The 13,546-nt window shown below is 40.0% G+C and overlaps 1 protein-coding gene across 8 annotated transcripts in view; it reads right to left on the bottom strand.

The window, feature by feature from the left end:
* Window positions 1-13,546, bottom strand: part of UBAP2 (ubiquitin associated protein 2) — a 112,235-nt gene that overhangs the window by 14,345 nt on the left and 84,344 nt on the right. For all 8 annotated transcript variants that reach the window (XM_043927698.1, XM_043927697.1, XM_043927703.1 and 5 more), the window contains 4 exons: window positions 12,483-12,696; window positions 5,726-6,006; window positions 4,949-5,118; window positions 2,749-2,962 (listed from right to left, as the gene is read on the bottom strand). In XM_043927698.1, coding sequence (XP_043783633.1) covers window positions 2,749-2,962; window positions 4,949-5,118; window positions 5,726-6,006; window positions 12,483-12,696 — 879 coding nt within the window. The remainder of the gene's footprint in view (window positions 1-2,748; window positions 2,963-4,948; window positions 5,119-5,725; window positions 6,007-12,482; window positions 12,697-13,546) is intronic.

Here is a 13,546-nt window from a genome sequence, read left to right as displayed (position 1 = left end):
ACTGTTCGGTAAATATACACACATGACATTAAGCAAATGCCTCCAAGACAGCACAAAACCGACATACAGAGTCTTCTCAAAACTATGCCAGGGCTTCTCTAGTGGCTCAGTGGTAAAGAATCCACCTGTCAATGCAGGAAACATGAGTTCAATCCCTGATCCAGGAAGATCCCACATGCCTTGGAGCAACCAACCCCATACACCACAACTATTAAGCCTGTGCTCTAGAGCCCGAGAGCCACAACTCCTGAAGTCCCCATGCCTTAGAGCCTATGCCCTGCAACAAGACAAAGCGCCATGATGAGAAAATGGTCCACCACAACTAGAGAAAGTCCCTGAAGCAAGGAAGACCCAGAGAGCCAAAAAAAAACACCTCACTAGACAAAAAGAGAGGAAAAGAGCAATGAAACAGCTGCCATCACACCTTAGGAACACTTCATTACACCTAGAAAATCATTCTTAAAATACAAACACTGGACCATATGTAAAAATAGATAGCCATTGGGAATCTGCTGTATGATGCAGGAAGCTCAAACTGCTGCTCTGTGACAACTTAGAGGGGTGGGATGGGGTGGGAGGTGGGAGGGAGATTCAAGAGGGAGGGGATATATGTGTCTGCAAAAGTGAAAATGTTAGTCATTCAGTCGTGTCCAACTCTTTGCAGCCCCATGGACTGTAGCCCTCCAGGCTCCTGTCCATCAAGTTCTCCAAGCAAGAATACTGGAGTGGGTTGCCATTCCCTTCGCCAGAGAATCTTCCCGACCCAGAGACTAAATGTGGGTCTCCTGCATTGCAGGCAGATTCTTTCCATCTGAGCCACCAGGGAAGCCCCAGGCTGATTCATGTTGATGTATGGCAGAAACCAACACAAAATTATAAAGCAATTATCAAATTAAATATAAATAAATAAACCTTAAAAAAAAATACAAACATTGAAACAATGAGGTCCTACTGTATATCACAGTGAACTATGTTCCGCATCTTATAACCTACAATGGAAAGGAATCTGAAAAAGAATATATACATATAACTGAATCACTTTGCTGTACATGTGAAACTAACACAACATTGTAAATTAACTACAATTAATTTAAATTAACTAAGTTAATTAAATAACTTCAATTTTAAAACTATTAAAAACAGAAACAAAAATTTCACAAGCAATGGACAAACTGACATAATAAAGCAGCCATATTATTTGGGATGAAGGAAATTCTAGGCAGAAGCATGCTGGGAACAAAAATAACATCAAATGATCAAGAGAGATCAGAAATCTGGTTCAATTAGCTGAGCAAGAAATGAGTTGAACAGTGATATGGATAAGAAGAACAAGAGGTCAAGTTAGAGCTAGAACTGAGATGTCAGGCAGATGAAGAGATTTAAAGAAATGGTCTGATCTATGTCTTACACACTAAAGACCAGCACTTTCCAAGGGAACAGAATATTCTGCAATAGTGAAATACTGTCTGTCTGTACTCGGTCGTGTACTATAGTGACTGACCAACCATATCTAGACAGACAACATTTAAATCATGGTTTGTCAGAAAAGCTGAACTTTTAATTGTAATATTTAATTTAAACTACCACATGTGGCTAGTGGTTACCATGTTGGAAATCACAAAAATAAACTTCTTACAGAATATATATCGAAACTACATGGCTTTTTTAAAAGGTATCAACCCAGAAAGATAAATACAGGTGGAAAATGAGAGCAACAAGATTTTATACAGTAGAAAGCAGATGCCAGATAGTAACTGACTTAGCTGACCCGGTAAAGCCAAATCCTAAGCAAGTAGTTGAGAAAACGGAAAACCACTCAACTTATACCCAAGAACCATACCAAGCAGCTCAGAACTAATGTATGTCACCTAACTTTGGAACTGGGTGTCGAGGCAGGGCCAAATGTGAGAATTTTTTATAACTCTGCACAGCAGGGTGAACGCCCCCTTCCGCCTTCTCCCACAGGCTCTGAACTTCATCAATGAATATTCTAACAGCAGCTTTCTGTTCACACTAGGCTTTTAAGACACTGACAGACAGGTATAGGTCCTACAGGGAAGACTGGAAGAAGAGTCCCTGAAGAATCCAAATAAACCCAACAGGAAAGGCCCACAGGGCTGATGAAGGAGCTCCCACCCATACAGAAATGGCCAACCACACTGTCCCTCCCTGAAGCCCATGTCCAACAACCTACCCCTATAGACAGTTTTAGTGTTAAGTGGGCACACTGGATTCACCAGACATTTGAGGAAAACATCCAACATGAAAGATGGACAAGGAAGGGAGGAAAAACCTCTTAAGTCAATACATGTAATATTTCCTCACAACCTTAGAAGGAAACTTAAGAAAATGTATCCAAATGTCTGCTATGCCAATTCAACTGTTTCTATTATTTTCATATTCTCACCACTCTAAAGTAGCTTTCACTAGCAATGCTTGAATGTCTGCCTTACAGGAAAGTGAAACATTACAGACTATAGTCCCCACCTACCCCACTGAAACCACTCTGCACAACTCAGGGTGTATCCTAACACTATCCATATACCAGGTGTCTGGGTCCATTCACACAATCCCTATGTATGGGTGAGTGAAACACGGGTTTCAAACGAGATGGCCACAAACTATATGGATTCCTCTTAAAAGGTTAGCCAATTTCTAAAATGAAATTTTCTAAAAGGAAATTTCCCAAACTACATACTGAGCTCCAACTGGAATTTCCTGGGAGAATAAACCTGAGGGACCACTTGCCGTGATGGTTCCTGGAGCTGACTCCGACGGACTCACAGAGCTTTGGTATGCGATCCTGCTATGCACAGAACTCTGGTCGTAGGAGGAAGACGTTGCTACTGGACTAGTGGAGCTCAACGAGGAGCTGGTCAGACTGGAGGAGGTAATGACGGAAGTTGTGTAGGTGGAGTTCTGTACTGCACTGGTCATTGGTAGGGAGGTATTCAAAGAATCACTACAGAGAATAAAAGACATGAGACATACATCTGTGTCACTTCACAGTTTTCATGAGGTAGAACAATTTCATCTCTTGTCATATTTTAAATTAAATAAATATATCCGTAACTATAAAATGTATACTGCTGCATCATCTATAGATGCAAATGAGATTAAAAGAACAATTAATCCCTCCTCCCAAATTAGAGCAACCTAATTTAACTGACAGTTCAGAACTGGGAAAAGAGTATGTCAAAAGACTGTATACCATCACCCTGCTAATTTAACTTATATAAAGAGTACATCATGCAAAACGAGTGGGACAAAGCTCAAGCTGGAATCAAGATTGCTGGGAGAGATATCAACAACCTCAGATATGCAGATAATATCATCCTAAGGGCCGAACATGAAGAGGAACTGAAGAGTCTCTTGATGAATGAAAAAGGAGAGTGAAAAACCTGGCACAAAACTCAACATTCAAAAAACTCTGAATGTTCAAAAAGGTACAGCATCCGGTCACATCACTTCATGGCAAATAGAAGGGGGAAAAGTGGAAACAGTGGCAGATTTTCTTTTCCTGGGTTCTAAAATCACTGTGGACAGTGACTTCAGCCACAAAATTAAAAGATGTGTGCTTCTTGGGAGAAAAGCTATGAAAAACAGAGACAGCATATTAAAAGCAGAGATATCACTGCCAACAAAGGTCCATATAGTCAAAGCTGTGGTTTTTCCAGTAGTCATGTATGGATGTGCGAGTTGGACCATAAAGAAGACTGAGCACCAAAGAATTGATGGTTTTGAACTGTGGTGTTGGAGAAGACTATTGAGAGTCCCTTGGACAGCAAGGAGATCAAACCATTCATTCAATCCTAAAGGAAATCAGCTCTGAATATTCCATTGGACTGATGCTGAAGCTCCAATATTTTGGCCACCCAATGCAAAAAGCTGACTCATTGGAAAACACCCTGATGCTGGGAAAGACTGAAGGCAAAAGAAGGAAGCAGTAGAGGATGAGATGGTTAGATAGCATCACTGACTCAATGGACATGAATGTGAGCAAACTCTGGGAGACACTGAAGGACAGGGAAGCCTTGCATGCTGCAGTCCATGGGTTGCTGAGTCGGACATGACATAGCAACTGAACAACAAGTTTAACTAATAGGCAGGGTGACATAATTAAGAATTCTTAAGAAACTTTTAGGAATCTAAATGTCCTGAGTCTGTCCTTAGAAAGGGAACTCAAGCAAATATCAAATTTTGACTCAAGGTAAAAAATGTAGTAAAATAAAATCTAAAATTGGAGATTCCTCTATTTATAAAATATTCCATTGAAAGAAAATAAGTGTTAGCAAAGAGGTATAGACACTGCATCCCTCATAGATTACTGGTAGGAATGTAAGTATTTCAGCCATTAGGGCAAAATTCTGACAGATTCTCAAACGGTTAAATACAAGAGTTACCAAAGGATCCAGCAATTCCCAGGTACAGATCCAAAGCAAATGAAAGCACACAAAACTTAACTGAATTTTCACATCAATATGATTTATAACAGTCAAAAAGTGGATGTAACCCAAATATCTAATGAGTAGATAAACAAAATGTGATGTACCTGCACAATGAAATACTATTTGGAAAACAAAACGCACACATACTATAAAATGGATGAACCTTGAAAACACTATGCTAAATGAAAGAAGTCAGAAACAAAAGACCACTTATTGCATTTTCCTAGTTATATGCAATCCCACAATAGGCAAATCAGGAGACAGATTACTGGTTTTCAAGGGATAGAGTGAGGGGGAAAGCTGGGCATGACTGCTAACAGGCACAGGACTTCTTTTTAGGGGGGTGGAAGACACATTCTAGAGTTAGCCACTGGTGATGGTGACACAAACCCATCACTATAGGGTTTATTTTCTCCACCACATGATTTCTTAGGCTCTACTGTGTTTTACTTTGCAAAGGACTTAATCAAAATTAGAAAGAGAAGTGGGAAACTGCATACCTTAAAGATTTTGAATACAAGCTAATGGGAATCTGGCTACTATTTTCACTGCTTGCAGCTGATCCAAATTCAGAGAGAGAAGGTTCTGATCCAAATTCCAAGGCGCCAAACTGGACATTTAATCCTGTGACATCTGCTGATCCAGGCATTTCCACTGCAGAAGCTGGGATCTGTAAAAGCAAAACCATGATGTTAGCAACGGAGCTGAGAGATTCCCAATCACAAAGGCCTGCAGAGCTAACAAGCACTGGGTTCCCAGGGCCCTGTGGGGAGGGCCTAAAGAACAAGGAGTGAAAGGCAGGAAAAAGAAATAGGATTTTTTTTTTTAAAGAGAAAGGAACAGAGCCAAGAAAAATTAAAAAGTTAACGGAATGATCAGTTCCACCAAATGCTTCTTAGGATGGCGGGTGGGGGGTGGGGGGGGGGGGGAGGGGGAGGGTGTGACACGGGATTGTGGTGATGGATGAGTGAAGAAGAGGGATCTCTAATGAAAGCATCACCTGGTCAAGGAACCACTCCTCCTACCTCTACAGAACAGAGCTAAGTAAGTACAGAAGAACATCAGATTCTCTTAGCTAAATGCACAAGATCATCAGGTTTCCTGAGCGAGATCTGTAATTTGAATGGACAGTCCTGTCTCTTAGCACAAACGCATTAGTCACTCAGAAACGACCGATTCCTCATAAATCAAGAGACTATGTACTTGAAAATACCCCATGAACTAAGTGTTAAAATGCACCCACCTCTGGCTCTATGACTTCCTGATAAAAGACCCACCTTAGAAGCTGGAGGTATTCGCCGAGACTTGGGGAGCTTGATGTGTTTGGGCTGTGGTTGGTGAGCAGACACAGCAATGTTTTCGACAGTCATGCTGGGAAGCTGCAGGAGTTTGTTCACAGTGGAGGTACTGCTGTCTCTGGGTGCTGCCTCTCGGAGCTTCACCTGGGAAGGAAAGGACTCCAACCCAGGAGGAGGAACAGTGACGGCCTGAGTCTGGTGCTGCTGCCGTTGGCTCAACTGGCTAAGAACAGGGGATGGTTCAGGCTGAGATTTGAAGTCTACGGAGCGGGGTGGGGGTGGGGGGAGGCAACAGTCAATCATTTAGGCACATGAGCTCACAGCTCCCTCGTCCGCCATCCCTGACGGTGGAGGGCTGCTGTCACCACCGCTTTCTCCCAACCATCTTCTACCTCAATCCCAAACACGTTGTGTGTGTGTGTCTATAATATTTTAACAACTGGCCTGTGACAAATGGAAAAGGACACCTGAATGAGTTTGCAGCTAATGTCTTATGCAGAGAGGAGATTCAATTTATGCTAAAGCATATGGGGTGGAGAATGGGTATTCATATTTTATATTAACTTTTGAAAATTATTATTTCAATAGCATATGTGATACTACAAAATCCAAAACATACAAAAATATATATGAATAAAAATCACCCTTCCACCCTGTTCTCAGAAGCAGACATTGTACCCAGTTTCTTGAATAAAAATATTAAAGATATTTAGTTTTCAGAGACTGTGCCACATTAATGAACGAAGAACTACTTCATTTTTATGATTACAAAGTCAGATATTGTATACAAACTCTGATTTTTAAAACCAGCATTATATTAATAAACTTTGAAGTTTTCCAATTTCTTGCTATGAAAAGCAATGCTGAAATAAATATATTTCTATGTAAGACATTCTGGTCAAGTGTACGTACAGCTGCAGGATCAACTGGTAGAACAGAGTTGCTGGTTCAAAGAGTGACTTGATACTTTTTATATTAAGGAAGTTCACCCTTTGCCTATAATATGATTTTTTCCCCCATAGTTTGTCTTCTTTTTCATTTGGTTATGGGATTTCCTCTCACAACCAGACTGGTAGGTCTACCTCACACAGAATATAAAAAAATCTTCCTATGTTTTTCTGTTATTGTTATTTATCATCTATGTTTAGGTATTTCACTCATTTGGCACTTTGCTGAAGAGTAGGAGTTAGTGATCCAACTTCATTTTCCAGCTAGATACCCAAGAGAAATAAACCATCTTTCCACCACAGATTTGCAGTGCTACCTCTACCATACAGAGAACCTTTTTCTGCAAAGAACCAGACAGTAAATATCTTAGGCCCTGAAGGGCAGCTCTTAGCAACTATTCAATTCTGCCTTTGCAGACTGAAGGTAGTTACAGATAAAACATAAATAAATGGCTGTGTTCCAATAAAGCTGTACTTCCACAAATAGGTGGCAAATCCAGTCAAAGGTTTGCCATTCCATGTCTTAGTCTATTTCCATCATAGTTGAACCTATTTTCATCTATTTCCATCATAGTTGAACCTATTTTCGTCTTGATATTAGAGCAAAGTATAAAGAAGACAGACTTTCAAAGAATATGGGAATAGCATGCTCAGATCTAAAAACTCATACCACTCAGTAGTTAAATGTGCAGAAAAAAGTTAACACACACAGGAGGACTACATTAGAAATATCAGCTTCTGTCAGGGACCATGGAATTTTTGGTATGTTCCAAAGGATGCCAATGCTCTAACTGATAAAAGGGACTCTCTTTACCTCAATTATTTATACGATTTGGTTTATGTTGAATGTTCTCTCTCCTTCTGGGATTCTACAATTTTGGTTGATACTAGGTAGAGAGTGCCCATGTAACCAGTCTCCCAATAAAAACCTTGGACATTGAGTCTTTAACAAATGCTTTGGTAGAAAAGACTTCAAACCTAGAGTAGTCTCAGGTATTTCTGTAACAGTATACCATTTCATTCAGCAGAAAAATGTGTTTCCACATCTCTTAGTATGCCCTAAACATAAACCAGACAGCCAACCCTATGGTTAAAGTAACCCTCTGCTATTGTGGCATGTGTATTGGTGGGAAATGGAGGATTAATGTCACAAAGTCTATGAGTGTACAGCTTAGAAAACATCTAACTTAGAAAACATTTATAATACAAACCACAGACATTAAGACTAGACAAAATCATGGCAGATACACACACGTTAGAATCAGAACACGACAGAGAATATGATTTAAGGTATTGTCCACATTCCACCTTCTTATTCTAACAAAGCTCAAAAAAAAATCTGTCTAGGTATTTATTCAAAGTGTTGTTTCCTTATATCTGCTTGACTACTATCGTGCTTTTGCACATCTGTTCAAGGTATGGACTACTACTACTATTAATATGAACAAACAAATACAGGTATTTATACAATGCCAAACTGAATGATTTAATTCAGAAACTGCTGAAGTTCTACTAAAAAGAAATATGCCTGGTCAAGACAGAACCCGTAAACACTAACCACTGACATTTACCTCAAAGTCTCCTGCTTCTGAATTGGCAGGCAGGGTGTAGTGGCTAAGAGTGCTGGGTGGCTGTGGTTTGGGTCGGTGGGTGGTCAGGACCATAGGGGTAGTCTCTGGCTGACTTATCAGGGTGGCCCAAAGGTGGAGGGACTTTATCTTGGCATTTGGTGGTGGTAGTAACTGCTTCCCAGTTTCTGCTGAGTCAGAGATCTCCGTTGTGTTCTTGTGCACTGGCTTTTGGAACTCAAGTAAAGGCCCTTTCGTTTGGGGTGAAATTCCTCTTGGTAGATTGGATCTAGTCTGGTCTTTGGAGAGAGATCAAGCTCTGAGCCTTTGGAGTGGGAGCACTGACTCCAAGAGCCTAGACAACCAGAGAACTAACCCTCAGTTCAGTTCAGTCGCTCAGTCGTGTCCGACTCTTTGCGACCCCATGAATCGCAGCACGCCTCCCTGTCCACACCAACTCCCGGAGTTTACTCAAACTCATGTCCATCGAGTCGGTGATGCCATCCATCCATCTCATCCTCTGTCGGCCCCTTCTCCTCCTGCCCTCAATCCCTCCCAGCATCACGGTCTTCACATGAGGTGGCCAAAGTACTGGAGTTTCAGCTTCAGCATCAGTCCTTCCAATGAACACCCAGGACTGATCTCCTTTAGGATGGACTGGGTGGATCTCCTTGCAGTCCAAGGGACTCTCAAGAGTCTTCTCCAACACCATAGTTCAAAAGCATCAATTTTTCGGCGCTCAGCTTTCTTCACAGTCCAACTCTCACATCCATACATGACCAGTGGAAAAACCATAGCCTTGACCAGATGGACCTTTGTTGGCAAAGTAATGCTAGAGAGTATCAAATAGTGAGAACTCTCACAAAGGAAACCACTTGAATATAAGACCTGGCATCACCCAACCACCAGAAGCACCCTGTGCAGGACGCCTCATCTAAACAACAAACAAAACAAAAATACAAACCCAATCATCAGCAGACAGGGTTACCACCTCACTCAGCCTTGCCCATCAGACGAAAAACAAACAAACAAAAACTCAGCACAAATCTCACCCTATACAAAGCTTACACAAACCATTGGACCAACCTTCGGAGGGCAGAAACCAAAGGGAAGAAAGAATTCAACATTCAAGCCTGGGAAAATGAGACCTCAAATACAGTAAGTTAAAAAAAAAATAATGAAAAGGCAGAGAAATACCACACAAATGAAGGAACAAACTAGAAACACAGAAGTCCAAATAAATGAGGAGGAAACAAGCAAACCACCCGAAAAAGAATCAGAGTAATGACAGTGAAGATGGTCAAAGTCCTTGAAAACAAAACGGGGAGAAATGTAAGAGTCAATTAACAAAGACCTAGAAGAATTAAAGAATAAACATGCAGAGATAAACAACACAATTACTGAAATTAAAAATACTCTAGAAGCAATCAACAGCAGAATATCTGAAGCAGAAGAATCAATCAGTGAGGTGGAAGATAAAATGGTGGCGATAACTTCTGAAGCACAGAATAAAGTAAAAAGAATGAAAAGAACTGAGGATAGTTTCATCACATCACATCACATCAAAAAGCTCTTACACCATGATCAAGTTGGGTTTATTCCAGGAATGCAAGGATTCTTCAATATATGCAAATCAATCAATGTGATACTGAAAGATAAACACCATATGCTAATCTCTACAGATGCAGAAAAAGCCTTTGATAAAATCCAGCCCCCCATTTATGATAAAAACTCTTAAAAAAATGGGCATAGAAGGAACCTACCTCAACACAGTAAAGCCCATATACGATAAACCTACAGCAAAGATTATTTTCAATGGAGAAAAACTGAAAGCATTCCCCCTAAGATCAGGAATAAGACAAGGTTGTTCACTTTCACCACTATTATTAGACAGTTCTGGAAGTCCTAGCTAGAGCAATCAGAGAAGAAAAAGAAATAAAAGGAATCCAGATCGGAAAATAAGTAAAATGGATTAAAGACCTAAATGTAAGACCAGAAACTATAAAACTCTTAGAGGAAAACAAAGGCAGAACACTCACTGTTTGCAGATGACATGATACTGTACATAAAAAACCCTAAAGACAGTATCAGAAAATTACTAGAGCTAATCAGTGAATTTAGCAAAGTTGCAGGACACAAAGCCAATACACAGAAATCACTTGCGTTTCTATAGACTAACAGTGAAAAATCAGAGAAAGTAAAGAGTCAGTCATATTCACCACTGTAACAAAAATAAAAAAGTATCTAGGAATAAACTTACCTAAGGAGACAAAAGGACTGTACACAGAAAATCATAAGACACTAATGAAAGAAATCAAATTTGACATAAACAGATGGATAGATAATCCATGTTTCTGGGTAGAAAGAATCAATATTATGAAAATGACTATACTACCAAATGTAATCTACAGATTCAATGTGACCCCTAACTACCAAAAGCATTTTTCACAGAACTACAACAAAAAATTTCACAATCATATGGAAACACAAAAGACCCCAAATAGCCAAAGCAGTCTTGAGAAAGAAGAATGGAGCTGGAGGAATCAACCTTCCTTACTTCAGGTTATACTACAAGCTACAGTCATCAAGACAGTATGGTACTGGCACAAACACAGAAATATAGATCAATGGAACAAGATAGAAAGCCCCATAAACCCATGCCCCTACGGATACCTTATTTTTGACAAAGGAGGCAAGAATATACAATGGGGCAAAGACGGCCTCTTCAATAAATGGCGCTGGGAAAACTGGACAGCTACATGTAAAAGAACGAAATTAGAACACCTCCTAACACCATACACAAAGATAAACTCAAAATGGATTAAAGACCTAAATGTAAGACCAGAAACTATAAAACTCTTAGAGGAAAACATAGGCAGAACACTTGATGACATAAATCAAAGCAAGATCCTCTATGACCCATCTTCTAGAGTAACGGAAATAAAAACAAAAGTAAACAAGTGGGACCTGATTAAACTTAAAAGCTTTTGCACAGCAAAGGAAACTATAAGCAAGGTGAAAAGACAACTCTCAGAATGGGAGAAAATAATAGCAAATGAAACAACTGACAAGGGATTAATTTCTAAAATATACAAGCAGCTCATATAACTCAATGCCAGAGAAACAAACAACCCAATCAAAAAGGGGGAAAAAGACTTAAACAGACATTTCTCCAAAGAAGACATACAGATGGCTAACAAACGCATGTAAAGAGGCTCAACATTGCTCATTATTAGAGAAATGCAAATCAAAACCACAATGAGATATCACCTCACACCGGTCAGAATGGCCATCAGCAAAATTCTACAAACAATAAATGCTGAAGAAGACATGGAGAAAAGGGAACAAACACTCTTGCACTGTTGGTGGGAATGTAAATGGATAGAGCCATTATGGAAGACTTATGGAGATTCCTTAAAAAAACTAGGAATAAAACCACCATATACCCAGCAATCCCACTCCTAGGCATTATACCCTGAGGAAACCAAAACTGAAAGACACACATGTATCCCATTGTTCACCGCAGCACTATTTACAATAGCTAGGACATGGAAGCAACCTAGATGTCCATCAACAGATGAATGGATAAAGTAGTTGTGGTACATATGCACAATGGAATATTACTTAGCCATAAAAAGGAACACATATGAGTCAGTTCTGTTGAGGTGGATGAGCCTAGAATCTATTACACAGACTGAAGTGAGCCAGAAAGATAAATATCATATTCTAACACTTATATACGGAATCTAGAAAAATGGTACGGAAGAAGTTATTTATAGGGCAGCAATGGAGAAACAAACATAGAGAATAGACTTATGGATATGGGGAGACGGGAGGAGAGGGTGAGACATATGGAAAGAGTAACATGGAAACTTACATCACCATGTGTAAAATAGAAAGCCAATGGGAATTTGCTGTGTGGCTCAGGAAACTCAAACAGGGGCTCTGCATCGACCTAGAGGGTGGGTTGGGGAGGGGATGGGGGGGAGGTTCAAGAGGGAGGGGATATTTGTATACCTATGGCTGATTCATGCTGAGGTTTGACAGAAAACAACAAAATTCTGTAAAGCAATTATCCTTCAATAAAAAAATAAATTAAAAAAAAAGAAAGAAAGAAATATGCCCAGTCAAATCCACATTAGTGTCCAAGAGTCAGCCTACTCTCCCAGCGTTTGGCATGTCCTCACTAGGGGCAAACCACCGTAGAAAATGCACACTTACCAAAATGACTAAGGACTGAGGACTGGGAGGCTGGAGGCTTGAGGTCCCAAGAAGAAGTGGTTGTGGGAGAACTCGTACTATTTTGCTGTGAACTTGAGGTGGTGGTAAACTGGCCCAAACTCGGAGCTTTCAACTGGTCCAAAATCTGGGAGCTGGTAATGTTCGCCATTTTTGAAGGGGCAAGCTCTCCAAATCCTGAACCAAGGACGGATGACTTTAAAGGGAAAGAAAAACAAAAATCCTCAGCAATACAGAATTTCTACATGCCCTTGTATTTTCACAAGGATTTTAAAAATTATAGCCTAGAACATTCTGAATTAGATTCATCTGAATAAATACTACACAAAAATATTACCAAGCAACAAGATATGACTAAATAAATCTAAGAATCCTTCCTGCTTCTGATACAAGAGCTTCGAGGGAAGAAGAATAGTTTCCCTAGATTTTAAGAAATTGACTTTTATTCAAAAAGTGGTATCATTTAAGCTTACAAACACAACATTACTTTTTTTAAAGTAGACAGAAATATCACTGATCAAATGACAATGACAAGGTTGAAAAACAAAATACAATATTTTCTAAATGTGTGGAATGGTAGTCATCTTTAACTTTGCCAAGTTTTTACTAGGGTTAGTCACAGAGAGATCAGCCATCAGATCATCCTGCAAGGTTAAAGACACATCACAGTACTTAACAGTCAGTATTCCAGAATCAGACACTGAATTACACGGAGATATGCAGCCAGCTGGGCTGCCGTCTCGGGGTCACACAGAGTTGGACACAATCGACGTGACTCAGCAGCAGCAGCAGCACGTGTGTGCTGAGCAGACGCCCTGGACAGTGCTGTGCTTATTTCACAGTGTTCTGATGACGGAGACACCAAATACACTTCCTGAGCAAATGACGAGCCAACATGAGAGTGGCAGATCAAGTGCATTTTTACCTATCAATGTCATTCAATCACTGAAAAGATTAAGTCAAAACATAACTCCACAACCACCATAAAGGTTAAAAATAGAAATGATCTACATTCCATCAAGAGGCCTGATCTAGAAAGCTGAATC

The sequence above is a fragment of the Cervus elaphus genome, chromosome 16, assembly GCF_910594005.1.
Source record: "Cervus elaphus chromosome 16, mCerEla1.1, whole genome shotgun sequence".
Taxonomy (NCBI): domain Eukaryota; kingdom Metazoa; phylum Chordata; class Mammalia; order Artiodactyla; family Cervidae; genus Cervus; species Cervus elaphus.
Note: the sequence above shows the minus strand (reverse complement) of the source record. Positions and strands in the feature narration are given on the sequence as shown.